This window comes from Lygodium microphyllum, chromosome 5 (assembly GCF_053477565.2).
Source record: "Lygodium microphyllum isolate KBCC chromosome 5, Lygodium_microphyllum_v1.1.10, whole genome shotgun sequence".
NCBI classification, from domain to species: Eukaryota; Viridiplantae; Streptophyta; class Polypodiopsida; order Schizaeales; family Lygodiaceae; genus Lygodium; species Lygodium microphyllum.
Genome location: NC_141139.1, coordinates 171,935,893 through 171,950,685, shown reverse-complemented (window position 1 = coordinate 171,950,685; position 14,793 = coordinate 171,935,893). Strand labels below are relative to the sequence as shown.

At 41.6% G+C, this 14,793-nt stretch overlaps 1 protein-coding gene across 1 annotated transcript in view; it reads right to left on the bottom strand.

The window, feature by feature from the left end:
- LOC148036702 (NADP-dependent malic enzyme-like) overlaps window positions 1-14,793 on the bottom strand; it is a 114,468-nt gene that overhangs the window by 44,545 nt on the left and 55,130 nt on the right. The window contains exons 4-9 of the mRNA XM_087678757.1: window positions 9,119-9,193; window positions 8,783-8,934; window positions 8,578-8,683; window positions 8,407-8,472; window positions 8,229-8,324; window positions 7,663-7,734 (exon numbers count right to left, since the gene is read on the bottom strand). Coding sequence (XP_087534883.1) covers window positions 7,663-7,734; window positions 8,229-8,324; window positions 8,407-8,472; window positions 8,578-8,683; window positions 8,783-8,934; window positions 9,119-9,193 — 567 coding nt within the window. The remainder of the gene's footprint in view (window positions 1-7,662; window positions 7,735-8,228; window positions 8,325-8,406; window positions 8,473-8,577; window positions 8,684-8,782; window positions 8,935-9,118; window positions 9,194-14,793) is intronic.

Below are 14,793 nucleotides of genomic sequence, written 5' to 3'. Positions count from 1 at the left end.
TCGGTGATGGGCTGGACAACAAATGGTCAATGGCAAATGGCTGAAATCTGCAGTACATGGGTAATGGCTAAAATCTGCACGATAGAGTGACAAACCTGCACCAAAGGATTGAGGCTGAATGATGGGCAGCCCTTCTATTTAGAGATATTGAAGGGTGTCCCAAAAAATTAGGGTTTTTGGGGACCACTGAAACTCTCTCAAACCGCGTACCAAATTTGTATTTTTCATTAATTATGTTTTGGGGATGTTTAACTGTAAAGTGTATTTACCTCAACAAATGCTAGCTATGAGCTCCCATCTAAATGTCCCCAAGTCCACATTGCCTATGAGAAATTTGGCATAAGTCATGCTCACAAGTTGACCTAAAACAAGAAAGGCATGACACCCCTCTATATCCTCATATCCAGAGGCTGGGCCTCTATCTATGACCCGAGCAACCACCCCCCATGTAGCAATTATAGAGTCTATAGTGCCATGAAACACCATCCCAAGGGCTCTCCTCCAAACCTCCTGAGCTCTTGTGCAATGCATTTGTGTCTCCTCGTACTCCCTTATCTAGCACAAGGAACAAGATCTCTAAAATAAACAAACCACATACCAACTACTAAACTCTTATGTGCTAGTAACCAAAGAAAGAATAAAATCTTTCTTGATCCAAAGTTATCCTCCAATCTCCTCTAGAAGTCTAAAGGAACGCATGTGATATACCCTAGCAGCCAAATGCTAACCTACACTTGGCATCACTTTGATCCTACAATTGGCACATCCAAAGGCATCTCTGTAAATAGATCTATCCATACCCACTCCCTAGACATTGAAGCCTCTAGAATAGTCTCCTATATATGCAATTTCTCCATCCATCTATTGTACAAGTCCAAGGATCTGGGTCCAAGTACCAAGCCATGTCACAACAAACCACAACTCTAATCCATTGTTGAGAGCATCCTATCAACTTTGACCAATCCAAATCCTCATGTAAGTCTTCCATCCTATGAACTCTGATAGATCTAGATTATCTCATCTAAGTCTTCCTTCCATCTCTACTAAGAAGGTAAACACACTTTCTCCGCTAGTGGCTACCACTACTAATACACTCATCATGTTCCTGCTATATTTTGGTGTGAACACTTCCTTATCTCACGGGCACTTTTGACCTTTTAGCTAGAGAAGGGTTTTTTTCCCATGTGAACACCCGTCAATGGGTGTTTTACTTAGTACCTTGGGGATTATACTTTCATTCATTCTCACATAGTGAATGTGACCTTCCAACACTCTCTTCTCTCTTGTTGTTCACCTGCCACTCTGAGTATGTGTGACTGTGCACATGCTGCTGAACCCTAACTTAACAGTGGTATTAGAGCATACCTCTCAACCACCACCTTGCTCACGTATCACCATAGCCGCCGTTGAGCCTCAAGCTCGACTGCTCTCCTACTTCTTGATTTGTGCACCACCTTCAGTTCAACCCTTCAGTCTGTGCAATGCCATGCCTCAAGTATGAATCACTGTGTTTCAACCCATCCTACTCATTGCCCGTGGACTGTGTTGTGGCCGAATACACACTACATCCTAGTCACAACCTACACACATGCCAACAAGAAACTGTGATTGTACACTATCTGCTTACAGTTCTAGCAACCTACCACATGCAATCACACTGCCCAACAAACCATCCACCTCCCATTCAGGTCGCTTGCTAACAACCCATCCACCTCTCGCTCAAGTTGCTTACGGTCCACATTTAATGCGCCAACAATTACGCCTCGTCACTGTCAACCCCATCTAACTACTGATAAGTCTACCACGTACGCCTTAAGGGCCCGACAACTTGCGGAAATCTAACATCTAATGCCCAACAATCACATATTTAATTATTATTGTTCACCAAGCCTTAATCACCATTAAAACACTTAAATTTCTCCTATTCGCATACATTGTCCCCATGAATCACAAAATTTGGGCATTTTGTAGCCAATCACTAATTTCCCCCAAATTTCCTTTTGAATTTTAGGGCTCTTACTTGAAAACCCCGAATCTCACAAAAATTTCAGAGTTGCTCCTATTCGCATGCATTGCCTCTATGAAGCACAAAATTTGGGCAGTTTGTAGCCAATCACTAATTTCGCCCAAATTTCCTTCCGAATTTTAGGGCTCTTACTTGAAAACCGCAAATCTCACAAAAATTTCGGAGGTTTTGTGCTCAATGCCCAAGTCCTGCGCCAAAATGCGGAACTTTTCACATTCGAGTTTCAATTTCACTAAGTTTCATTGACTAAATTTAGGGCCTTGCAAAATTTCCACAAATTCATTGACATTGAGGCTAACTATACCTTCTGCATCCACATTCATTTTCAACTAAAAATTATTCATTGATGACATAAATTTTTCAAAAAATTGTGATTTTTTGTCTTTTCTTTACTTTCTTTTTATGATGCAACTGCATTTGTACTTTGGAAAACGAATGCTTACACAAACACCAAAAATTTCAACAAGCAATGGCTAGGCAAAATGATTTGCTCACATGTTTGGGAACTTGGACAAATTAGATGTCACTAATTATCCCATGTGCGCATACATGATGAAGCATGTACTTGTTGCCAAACAGCTTTGAAAGGGACATTATCCATCAATATACTACATCTTACACACCTCAACAAAATGGTGTGGTTGAAAGGAAAAAATCAGATTTTGATGGAAATAGCACGTTGGATGCTGTGACGCAATAAACTACCCCCAAATTTTTGGCTTGATGCTATCATGTGTGCAATGTATGTGTTGAATCGTAGCCCAACTAAAGCATTGGCTAATTGTATGCCTTATGAGGCTTAGAACAGGGCTGGAAACCAATGGTGTCACACATGCATATCTTTGGTTGTTTGGCATATGGTTTAATGCCACAACCACAAAGACATAAATTGGAAGACAAGGCTATCAAATGCATCTTTATTGGTTACAGTGCAAAAAGTAAAGGGTACCCCTTGTACAAGCCCTCCACCAAAAAGATTTTTTGTTAGTAAAGATGTGGTATTTGTTAAACATGCTGGTCAGCCCTTCATGGACTACAAAAATCAACCCAATGTGGGGCCTATGGACATGTTTGACAGTTTGTTGACTTGATTTCAACAAGGTGGACCTAATTTTTGTCCATTTCAGCAACCTATTGAGGGTTTACAATAGCAAACACATGATGAACAGTAGCCTAATTTCCAGTCCATTGATAAAGGCATTACTAATTATGAAGTAGTTGATGAGAGGGCTGCTATTTGGAAAGCTAAAACAATCCCTAGCTGGCTGTTAGAAACATTACGAGACAGCAAACAGCCCGTTCCTCTTCCTGGTAGAGTTAGAGCAGCTACTAACCATGCACAAGATAACTTGGTTGCACAAGCACTTGTAGCTACTCCATGCAATGAAGAATCTACTTCTTTACATGATGCTTTACAAAACAAACATTGGATGGCAACTATGCAATCAGAGTTAAACTCTATTGATAAAAATGGCACATGGGAGTTATGTGACCGTGAGAGTGCACAACGGAAGAAGAAATACGAACACAGAGGGAGACACAGAGAGAGAGAGAGAGAGAGAAAGCAAAAGATGAAGGAAGAAAATCTGCATTGACTGAAATGAATGCTGAATACAAAGCTGTGGACTAATCAGTCCCTACACGCAGCCCGGAGCGTCAGTGAGGGCACCAAATCAGGCTGATGATGACGGCAGCACCGAAGACGAAGAAAGATGACGGAGTCGGAGTGTGCACCTGCCAAGGGAGGAGGTAAGATGATAATCCAACTGACTGCCAAGTAGGAAATGGCTATAAATAGCCAAAAAACCCGAAAAATGGCCTATCTGAAATTTGAGGCGACCAACATTTAATGCTGGTAAAATGCCAAAAATGCTCAAAAATTTCCAAAAAGGATGGACAATGTCCGGCATGTGAGGCAAGTTGAAGAATGCAAAAACTGCCCCGAGAAACGCACATAGAATCCCGACTGGAGGAGAAAATGCACTGAAATGCAATAAACTAAGTGCTCTAGAATGAGCTACCTCCTTCGTCAAAACAAGTGATAGATAGGTAAAAGCTCCTAAAGTCCTCGTCTGACTCAGACTGAGGCTCACAAGCAGGAGAAGACAAGGCATGACAAACATGACTGCTAACAGTGACTTGCTTGCTGGCAAGCATGCTATGCACACTAAGTGGGTTTACAAATTAAAACACAGATTTAATGGTAGCATTGATTGATAAAAGGCACATCTTGTTGACAAAGGGCATACCCAACAACATGTGATTGACTATGATGAGACATTTGCACCCACTTCACATATGACTACCATTCGCAGTATCATTGCTTTGGTTGCTTATTATGATTGCATGTGCATCAATTAGATGTGAAAACTACTTTTCTGAATGGTGATCTTCATGAGGAGGTTTATGTCACTCAAATTCCTTGCTTTGTTCAAAAAGGGTCAAAAAGCAAAGCTTGCCGATTGCAAAAGGCCCTCTATGGTTTAAAGCTGGCACCTAGAGCATGGTATGAGAAGATACATGCATACTTGATTGCTTTTGGCTTCAGTAATTCCAACATTGAGAGCACACTTTATGTGCACAAAGATGGGGATAGCCTCTTGATTCTCATTCTTTATATGAATGACATGTTGTTGACTAGACCTCGTGAGACACATATTTTAGCTTTGGAAAGCTGAATTGAAACATGCTTTTGATGTGGCTGATCTTGGCCCCTTGCACTACTATATTGATATACAATTTACTGCAATTTAGGGGGGCATTATTTTGCAACAGTCTAAGTACATTGGGCAGCTCCTTGAGCATTTTCAAATACAAGACTGCAAGCCTATCTCTACTCCCGTTGAGACAAGCCACAAGTTTACACTTGAGGATGCAAGAGAACCATTTAATGCTTCTCTTTATCAGCACGTCGTTGGCTATTTATTGTATTTGTGTAATACATAGCCAGATATTCAATTTGGGGTCTCTTAGTTGGTGTGCTTTATGCACAGCCCTGGTATTACACATTGGCAAGCAATTAAACATGTTTTTCGTTATCTCAAAGGGCACTCAAACATTCGGCCTTTTATTCTAAAGGCACTACTCTTTGCTCTCATGCATTTATAGACGATGATTGGGCTGGTTGTTATGACAGGAGGGTGTCCACTAGTGGCAATTGTTTCATGCTTGATGATTCATGCATATCTTGGCGGAGTAACAAGCAATCTACAATGGCCACACCTAGCTGTGAAGCTGAATACAGAGCAGCATTTACAACTACATTGGAATGTCTATGGCTCAAATGTCTTTTGGTCAATCTTAGTGTGGAACAACAATCAACCACTCCTATCTACACTAACAGTCAGAGTGCCATGGCAATTGCAAGGAACCACTTTTTCATGCTCGCACTAAGCACATTGAGATGCATTATCATTATGTTAGAGAGAGGCTCCATGCACGGGAGATTGACTTGGTTTATGTCCCTAGACAAGACAACTTGGCAAATGTGTTTACAAAAGCTCTCTCTAGAGAGAAGTTCAAAGCCTTTCATAAGGCTCTCGACTTCATACCATTTGGGAATTGATCCACCTATTCCCTATATACATTCACATCATTTACTCAAGGGAGGTTTGTTACACTTACCGTGTTCCTCCTATGTTCTAGTATGAATGCTCCCTTATCTCATGAGCACTTTTTACCTTCTGACTAGAGAAGGGTTTTGTCCTTGTGTGAACACCCATTAGTGGGTGTGGTACTTAGTACCTTAGGGATTGTACTTTCATTCATTCTCATATAGTGGATGTGACCTTCTAGCACTATCTTCTCTCTTGTTGTTCACTTGTTCACTATGAGTGTGTGTGAGCATGTGTGTGGTGTTGAACCCTTACCTAACAACCACAAGAATGATCTCTCCTCTAGTGAAGAGACCAATCCAAGTTTGCAAAGTCTCTACCAATCCTCCATTCCAAGGGTACCACTTGCTCTGCCCCTAGATCTAGGTTGAAGAATAACATCCCAAGGAACCTTAACCCTTGCAAGGCTACAATCTCCACCTGACTAAATGAAATTCCTAATGAGTCACTTCACCTAGCCAATGCATGAGCTAGAGAAAGCCCAAAAAGGAGTAATATACCATATAGTGCCCAACCTGATTTACCACCACCACCCTCCTTGCTAGTGATAATCTTGTTGTGCTCTAGTATAATAGCTTTTGCCTCATGCTAAGTGGTAGGGGTGCCAATTGCTGTTCTGAAGAAATACCAATGCCTACATGGCAGCCCAAGTATCTCAGTGAAGTGCCATGGGGGACCCAAGTAAAATTCTTATGTGGCTTCAAATCTATCTGCTGAGTGCCACAAACCCAAAATCTGTAGGATTTTTGCCAACTAATAAGAGCTCCTGAAGCTCTACAAAACTCTCCATCACAGCTACAAAGGCCCTAAAATTCTCATTGGCCCAATCCAGGTAAATAACTCTGTTATCAGCAAACTCTACATCCAGCAACTCCTCAAACTCTAGGATGGGAAGTCTAATGCCTCGAATGCCGGTAGCTCTATCCCTCAAGAAGAAGCTCATGGCCTCTGCAACAAATAAGAAAAGGAGAGGTGCAAGGGGGCATCCCTGCATCACTAAGCTCTGAATGCTAAATCTGTCACCTATGGCCCCGCCAGTTAGGACCTGGCTGTGAGCTGATAAGTAAAGAGCCAATACATCTCTGATCCACTGCCCTAGAAAACCCATTCTTAGCATGGTACCCTCTCAAAAGCTCCAATCAACTCTGTCATAAGCCTTCTCGAAATCGAGAAGCAAAACAATGAGGTCTAGTTCCCTAGAGCATGCAAGAACTGTGGACTCCGTGAAAATATTGTCCAAGATGCAGTGCTAACGAACAAAATAAGTCTGAGTACGGAGATTGATGTCTGGCATCAAGATAGATAATCTGAGGCTGATCACTTTGGCTAGGATTTTATACACTGTTCAAGCAAAGCAACTGGTCTCCACTGGGTGATCTCCAATCTGCCTCCACTGCCATTTGGGATGAGGTTAATAAATTCCTCAGACAGCCCCTCACTGCTGTTAAGCAGTCAAATTTAACCCAATAATATGGTATTTAATTTTGCTTATAAAAATTTATTGGGCTCTAGAATAGCCCCAAAAAGGAAAAACATTTCAAGGTGACCACAACCGCTTCTGCAGGTGTCCACGCTGCTGCTGCCATCAAAATGCAGCCTGTTTTGGCTGTCCCCAGCTGCTACCCCTGCCAGTACTGGAGTTTTCAGCAGCCAAAACTACTATCCTGCTGCAAAAAGGAGCCCTCCACTGCCCGCAATGCAACCTCTGCCCCTCCAAACACAGCTTGCACTGCCAAAACTGCTTTGTACAGCCAAAACGCAGATCCTCTTCACAGTTTGACATCAACTACTAGCTCCTTGACAATATTTTCATTTGATCCATACAATGACAAACACTCCTATGGTTACCTCCATAACAAGTTATATAGCCTGTAAAAACAGATTCCACTGCCCTATTGCTAATGGCAGTTGATTCTCGGGCACAAAAAGATGGAAACTTTATAGCCATGAAGATTTTTAGCATAAGATACTTGAGTATCTACAGTTATCAGGTCCTTCTAGAAAGGAAAACGGGGGTGCTACCTGAATGAGGACTTTTTCACCATAAGCTTGTTTTACAGCTGTCATGAACTCGTCCAGTAGATCATCATAAACCTGCAAAGCACCTGGCAACTATGAAAACCATCAAAACTCCAAGTTATCCTTGCAACTTTGAATATAACAGTTGTCATACTAAAAACCATCATAAATACAATATGAACAAGTTGGAGGTCATTCTTCAAATTTGAAATGCAGTGTATGCAAAAATAACCATAAGTTCATGTACAGTTCAAAGTGCTGTATGCACAAGGTCTCTTCTCTAAAGAAGGATTGAAAGTACTACTCAAAATGCATATCTAATGAACAAATTTTGATAAACCATGTATCAAATGCTTCAGCTTCTCAAAACATGAAAAAACTCCATTTAAAGAAAGGGTTCAGGTACACATACAAGTTTGAAAATCCTCACAAAGAAGTCACAGTGACCAGGCCCAGATAATCATTACTTGGTCCTTTTTTGTTGAAAACAAAAGTAGCAGCAACTTGGATGATAAATCCAAAAAGAATTACATGTGACCCACAAGCTAAAGCAAAGCAAAGAAATATACCTTGCCTGTTGCACGACGTTGCCGTAAGCCAATGTAAAATAGATCTTCCAACAATGTCTCATTGTTGGTACCAACATCTATGGTGATTGGAAGACACTGCAGAGAAGAAATGGCAAGTCTTTTGGGATTCCAATGAATTCACAAACAGTGTACCTGATCTTAATACTCTCACACTTACTGCTGAGGGCCGCACTCCACCAAGAGCAGTGTAAAGAGCAAGCTTACCAACAGGTATTCCCATCCCCTAGGTATTAATTCAAAGAAGTATAAGTGATTTGATCCATGGAACAACTTTGCAACAAGCTAACAGAACATTTTCATGACCTTTAGTGTCTTCTAGAATGACTACCTGACAGCCAAGATCACCCAACCCAAGTATACGTTCACCATCTGTCACAACAATGACTTGCACGAGCTTCTCTGGCCAATTCTTCAGTACATCTAAAACTTTTCCCCTACGAATTGAAGGAACTATAATCACCTCAAAATGCCATAGACCAAGAACACATTTTTCTTTTTGCACAGTTTAATGTTAAAACAGCTCAAATCATCACCGCTCTTTGAGACTGATATAGAGACCACGCGGTCTTCTAAATATTGTTCCATACTTCTGGCACGCCTCACCAACAGTAGGAGTATAAACAATAGGAAGCATTTCTTCTACATGATCAATCAAGACCTTGTAGAATAACCTCTCATTCCGTTCCTGATACAATGTTAACAATTAAGATCTGTGTTCTCTTGAATCACTGCATTCAAACTATTTAAAAATAATCCTAGGCCTCAATAGTGTAAAGTAACTGCATTAAAATTGAAGCTGTCAAAGATTCAAGGCAAGAAACAAAAGGGTTGAATGGATTAAGAATTTGAGAGTCAAGCTTACAGTGTACCTGGAGATCCATGATAGCAACATACTTTTGCAAAGGATCCTCGTACAAACGCAAATTATGCAAAATCCTCTTTACCTACAACCAGTATAAAGAAGTTCAACTGAGCGTCATGCACCTCAAAAAATGTTTTAAGCATTGTGATCTTACAGTAGAAGCATTGAAGATTCCATTTACTAGAAAAATTTACATACTAAACAACATTAATATTCAACTGAAATCAAATCAAATTCAAATCTACCTAGACTACACCCAATATCCTCCTAAATCATAGATGCAAGCATTCAATGATATTAAGAAAGAAGAAAGTGGGCATTTAGAAAAAATTATACCCATTCATGTTTCAGGCAAGGTCCTTTCTCTACCTTTTGACAGAATGCCTCCACAATAACACTTTCCTCATCTCAAACATTTCATAGATGCTTCAAGCATTGTTGAGAACTAGAAATTACTTAATGAACACATGTAAGTAGATTATCACAGTCAAAAGTGAGAAAAGGGCAACCCAAGTCAAAGGATGCACACAAAAGGAGCATTCAGATTCAGATTCAAACCTAAGCTAGCTTTTTGATGTGTTACCAAAAGAGCTTTAGGAAGAGTGACTAGGAATGATCTGAAAGAGAGACTAAGTACAAGATGCCGACGAGCTCCTCCATGCCTGCTCGTGCCGTCTGATGCAGAGACTCCAACAGCACCACTCAGCCTCCCCCCACCAGAGTCCTCCAGTGCACACCTCCCTTCTGCATCCACCACCCCCAGTCCTCATCACACTCCTTACGCCCATTCCTGCCACGTCTCTTTGCACCCTTCTGCCACTGTCACCACATCCTCCCTGCCACCTCCATCTCTGCCAGTAGCTGCAAGAGTCGCGCCCCTTGTAGTTCCTTTCGCTTTGCCTGTCTGACCCACCATCACCCCCCCTGCCTCCTCATCACTTCTGTCCCCCATCCTATCTCTGCCCTCAGCCCCGCATGACTGCTGCCTAGCAACACCTAGAGGTACATCTCCTCTCCTCTAGACTCGACACCATCTTCCTAGTTGTGCTCACAATACTCTTTTCCTTTATAGCAGCCCTTCTCCCCACCTTTTGATCGACTCAAGAGTTCCCAAGAGTAGAATATGCAATGGCAACCTCAGGTTTGATACTGGTGCAACTTATGAGCACACCCCTGTCATGCACCTTATGTGTGGTTCTCTCCGAGGAACAGCTCCAAATAGTCCATTCCATGGAGCAGCTAGAGGAGACCACGGGTTTTGGACAGGTCAGGGCACTCCCCATCCTAGGCACACCTCCATGGTTGGCTTCACTCCACCTTGCACATCAATACCTCACTCATAGCTGAGGCAATGCTGATGGGAGAAGGTATTTTTATAATTTATCTTACCTCAGTAAAGGCCACAAGAGAACTCATTGAGGGCGCCCTGGTAGTGTTCACAAAGGTGGTTATTTGCATGGTCTCACGGAAGAGTATTCTTGCCGCAACTGTGAATGCCCTTGGTCAGAACTATTTCTGTAGGCCATTCATTAATGGCCGGTGCTTCTTTCTTTTTTTGTAATAAGTAATTATATTAATCACTTGAGAAATACAAGTCGCAGCAAAGAAACAAATGAAATTGGCACACACCAAGCAACTAAATCCTCCCTAGGGAGAAAGCCAGCATGCTGAATAAGATCCAACTGTCCATGGAGAAGACCCTTGAGCTTAGCAATACGACTTTGGACCCCAAGGCTGAGTCAAAGATGAATGCATTCCAGGTGACCTTGTTGTGCCAACAGCCCTAGAACCAAAGTAAATGAAACAAGATCTTCATATATGGCTGGATGGGAGTGAGATATTTTGCCTTACCAAAGACCCAATTGGAGGGATGCAACAAAGGCCCCACTGCAACTCTCCAAATGTCAAACAAGAGGGACCAAATCTTTCTAGCTAGGGGGCACGAAATAAATCTATGGCAAGAAGATTCCACATTGGTAGTACAAAAGATTGCCATTCAAGATAGGGCGCCTTGAAAGAGCCCAAGCAAGGGGCCACCTATCAGCATTTTCCAAAGAAAAACTTTACATCTGAATGGAATCTTATTGAGCCACCCTTCCATAACAATCAATTTTCACCATGCCTTGCTTTTATGTAGTCCCCAAACAACATTGGCTTTAGTCACCAACCAACCGAGTTCTCTAATCATAAGGTGACATATCTAGTTAACAAAATCCCTCCAAGCTTAGCTGACCTACAAGATTCCAATCCTACCAAGGATGATCAAAATCAAGGGCAATGAAGGGTTATCGGTCCTACAACCACATTGAGATCTTGCCCCATGAGTCACAATATCCACAAGGGATCTAGAGAACCCGTATAGATGTGCGGAAAGACATCATCACACTTCAAGCCAGTAGCATCACATTTGCAATAGAGACCAAGCCCAAAACATGCCATTTGATGAAACTTCGGGTGCTCATCTTATTTCCCTTCCCAAGAGAGCAAGCAAGGCACGACCAACAATTCAATCCACAAGAAATTAGTAGATAATCTATCCTCCATTGGATACCAATTCACCTTATGAAAAACTATCTTCCATGAGAACACCGAATGTGTCACTAGCACAAAAATAGGAATCGAAAGTTGGAATTCAATTTTGAGTATATGCCACCACGAACCCTGAATTTTAGAATTGCCATGTACAACTCCTTGGTCTTCAAGAAAATAGCGAACAATAGAAACCCAAGGCTAATGACCAGCACACATAGTTTGAAATAGCGACCATTAGAGAGTAGCATGTGAGTCTCAACATCCAAAACCACCCCACCACCCATGCTTTTTAAAGTACAAACATGGCTCCAAGAAATCCAAGAAATACCAACATGCACAAAATCCTTGTTTCACAATACAAAACGGATATGCAAGGTATGGTGGTTCAAACTACTCCTTGTCCAAGGCAAACAACCACATGGTTACCACAACATGGGCAACATATGTATTACCTTCCACCTCTATAGTATAGCTTGGATTCCTGTTTCTTAGAGCTTAGCTGAGAGGAACTCAACCGAATCATTAAGATGGGCATTATTCAGCTACATACAACTAGGACATGGTTGGCACCTTTCCAAGATCTGGCAATGAAGATGGCTTTCTAACGAAAGCATCTTCTATATATCCCCTCATGCTTTCGTGATATGGCCAAGATACATGGACACACACCTATCTCATGGAGTATGGTATGTCATTGGTCAACTTCACACATCCTCGCATCAATTACAAATAGAGACTAGTTGCTATGGAATAAATTCCCTCCCCAAAAGGACCAATTCTGCCAGCCTTGCCAATTTGAGCCAAAGACTGAGAAGCACTACTTTTGCAGATATCCGGTGTACTATGAGATCAAAGGGCACTTCCACTTTTTGTTCCAAGAAGGATTCAAATCACTATCCAAGGTGATGGACTTTCCAAATCAGCACTGCCTTGGACTCTTCCTTTTGGAGTTGTGTTGAGCACATAGACCTCGACCCACTTAGTAGATAACTGATGAGACCCATACTATAGCTAGATCAAAGCCATGATCCATATGCGTTTTTCTTTTCACTTCATAATGAGATGACATTGGACATAGATATACTTTGGTCTTGTCTTATATCTCTCTCTAATTTTTCGTAATGAGTAATTATATTGTATCAAATCACAAAAGAAATACAAAAGTCACAATAAGGAAACAAAAGAAATCGCCGTATGCCAAGAAACCAAATCCTGCCTAAGGAGAAGACCAGCATGTTGAATGAGATCTAACTGCCAATGTAAGAGACCCTTAAGCCTAGCAATATGTCCCTAGATACCAGCAACTAAGTCAAAAATAAATGCAGTCTAGGCGACCCAGTTATGCCAACAGCCCCAAAATCTGAGAAAGCGGAACAAAATCTTCATAGGTGGCTATGTCGCCAGACTAGGATATTTTGCCTTGGCAAAGACCAATCATAGGGACAATGTGACAAGGCCGACAACAATTCTCCAAATATCAAAAACGAGGGCCTAGATTTTCCCAACCAAAGGGCAAGAAATAATTCTATGATGATTGGATTGCAGACTAGTAGTGCAAAGAAAACAATTGTTGTTCAAGATTTAGTGCTTTGAAAGATCTAAGGAAAGGGAAAGTCCGCCAATCAACACTCTTCAAAGGAAGAACTTGCATTTAAACGAAGTCTTGTTTAGCTAACCTTCCATCATAGTAATTTTCCACCAAGACTTAGATTTATGCAAGGCCCAAACAAAATTGGCTTTGGTAACCAGCCAATCATAATCTTTAATCATGAGATGATACACCTAATTAGCCGAAGCCTTTTCAAGATGAGTTGGCTTGCAAGATCCCAATCCTACCAAGGATGATCAAAATCAAGGGTGGAAAAGGATTGCATATGCTACAATACCATCATGATCTAGCCCCGTAAGTTGCAATATTTGCAAGGGATCCAAAAAAGCCTCCTAGGTGTACGGAAAGAGATCAACACACTGCAAATCACCAAAGTTGCATCAACAACAAAAGACAAGCGTGCACCATACCATCAAATTTTGGTCAGCCTCATGTTTCCCATCCCAAGAGAGTGGTTTTGACAGCCAACAATTCCATGCAAAAAGAGTTAGCCGCCAACCAATCCTCCACTGGATGCCATTGCACCTTCTGAAGAACTAGCTTCCACAAGCATACCAATGAGTCACCAAAAGAGGAAGATGTTGAGAAATGGGCATCAGTGTTAATGGCATGCCACTACAAGCCTTGAATGCAAGTATTACCATACACAAGACCCCCAATCCTCCAAAAAAAAAGGACGATAAAGGCCCAAGGGTGATGATCAATACACATAGTGCGATAAAGTGACCAATGAAGAGCTATCATATGAGTCTCAACATCCAAAATAGCCCCACAACCCATACTCTTCGCGATGCAAACATGGCTCTAAGAAATCCAAGAAACACTTGCACGCAAGGAGTCCTTTTTCCATTACATGAAATGGATGTGGTGGGTAAGATCATTCAAGGTAGAATCCTCTTCCTGTCACCCTTCTCTAAAGCTACAAATGCCTCATCTTGACCATCGTATGCCAAGATAAAAGCCTCCCTTGTAACCTTAAGGACGCCTCATGCTCAAGCCACATACATGACATATGAGTGAAGCTCACTGGCATTGAGGATGTCTGGACCCTCAAAGAAACAACTACTCCATCAAACTCTAAAGGGAGCTTATAGAGCACACTTTTGACTAGATGAGCCTCTAAAAGCGCGGACTACATGTGCCTAAGTTAATGTACCAAATTTAATCTTATTTCTATGTAACACGAAGTAAGAAAGATTGGATAGTATCCTTCAGCTCAAACTTCATCTACTAAAGCTGGCCATAGAGAGTCACTGCACACATGGTCAATGGTCCATGGAGCTTTCTACAACATCTGAAGCTTCTCCAACACCTTTGGAGCAGTCCTACAAGAGGTGACCACCAATAGAACCTCTTTAGAAATGCATCAAAAAATAGTAGAATATGCATGAGCATCATCTATATCCCATGTAAGTAGAGCTTCATCATAGTTGGCATAGTCCCAATCATCTAGAAGGGAAGTTGGAGTCTCGGGCCACACAATAGCTTCTAAAACCAAAAAAGAGAAAGAGAGAGGACAACCAAAACAAAACACAAATTGC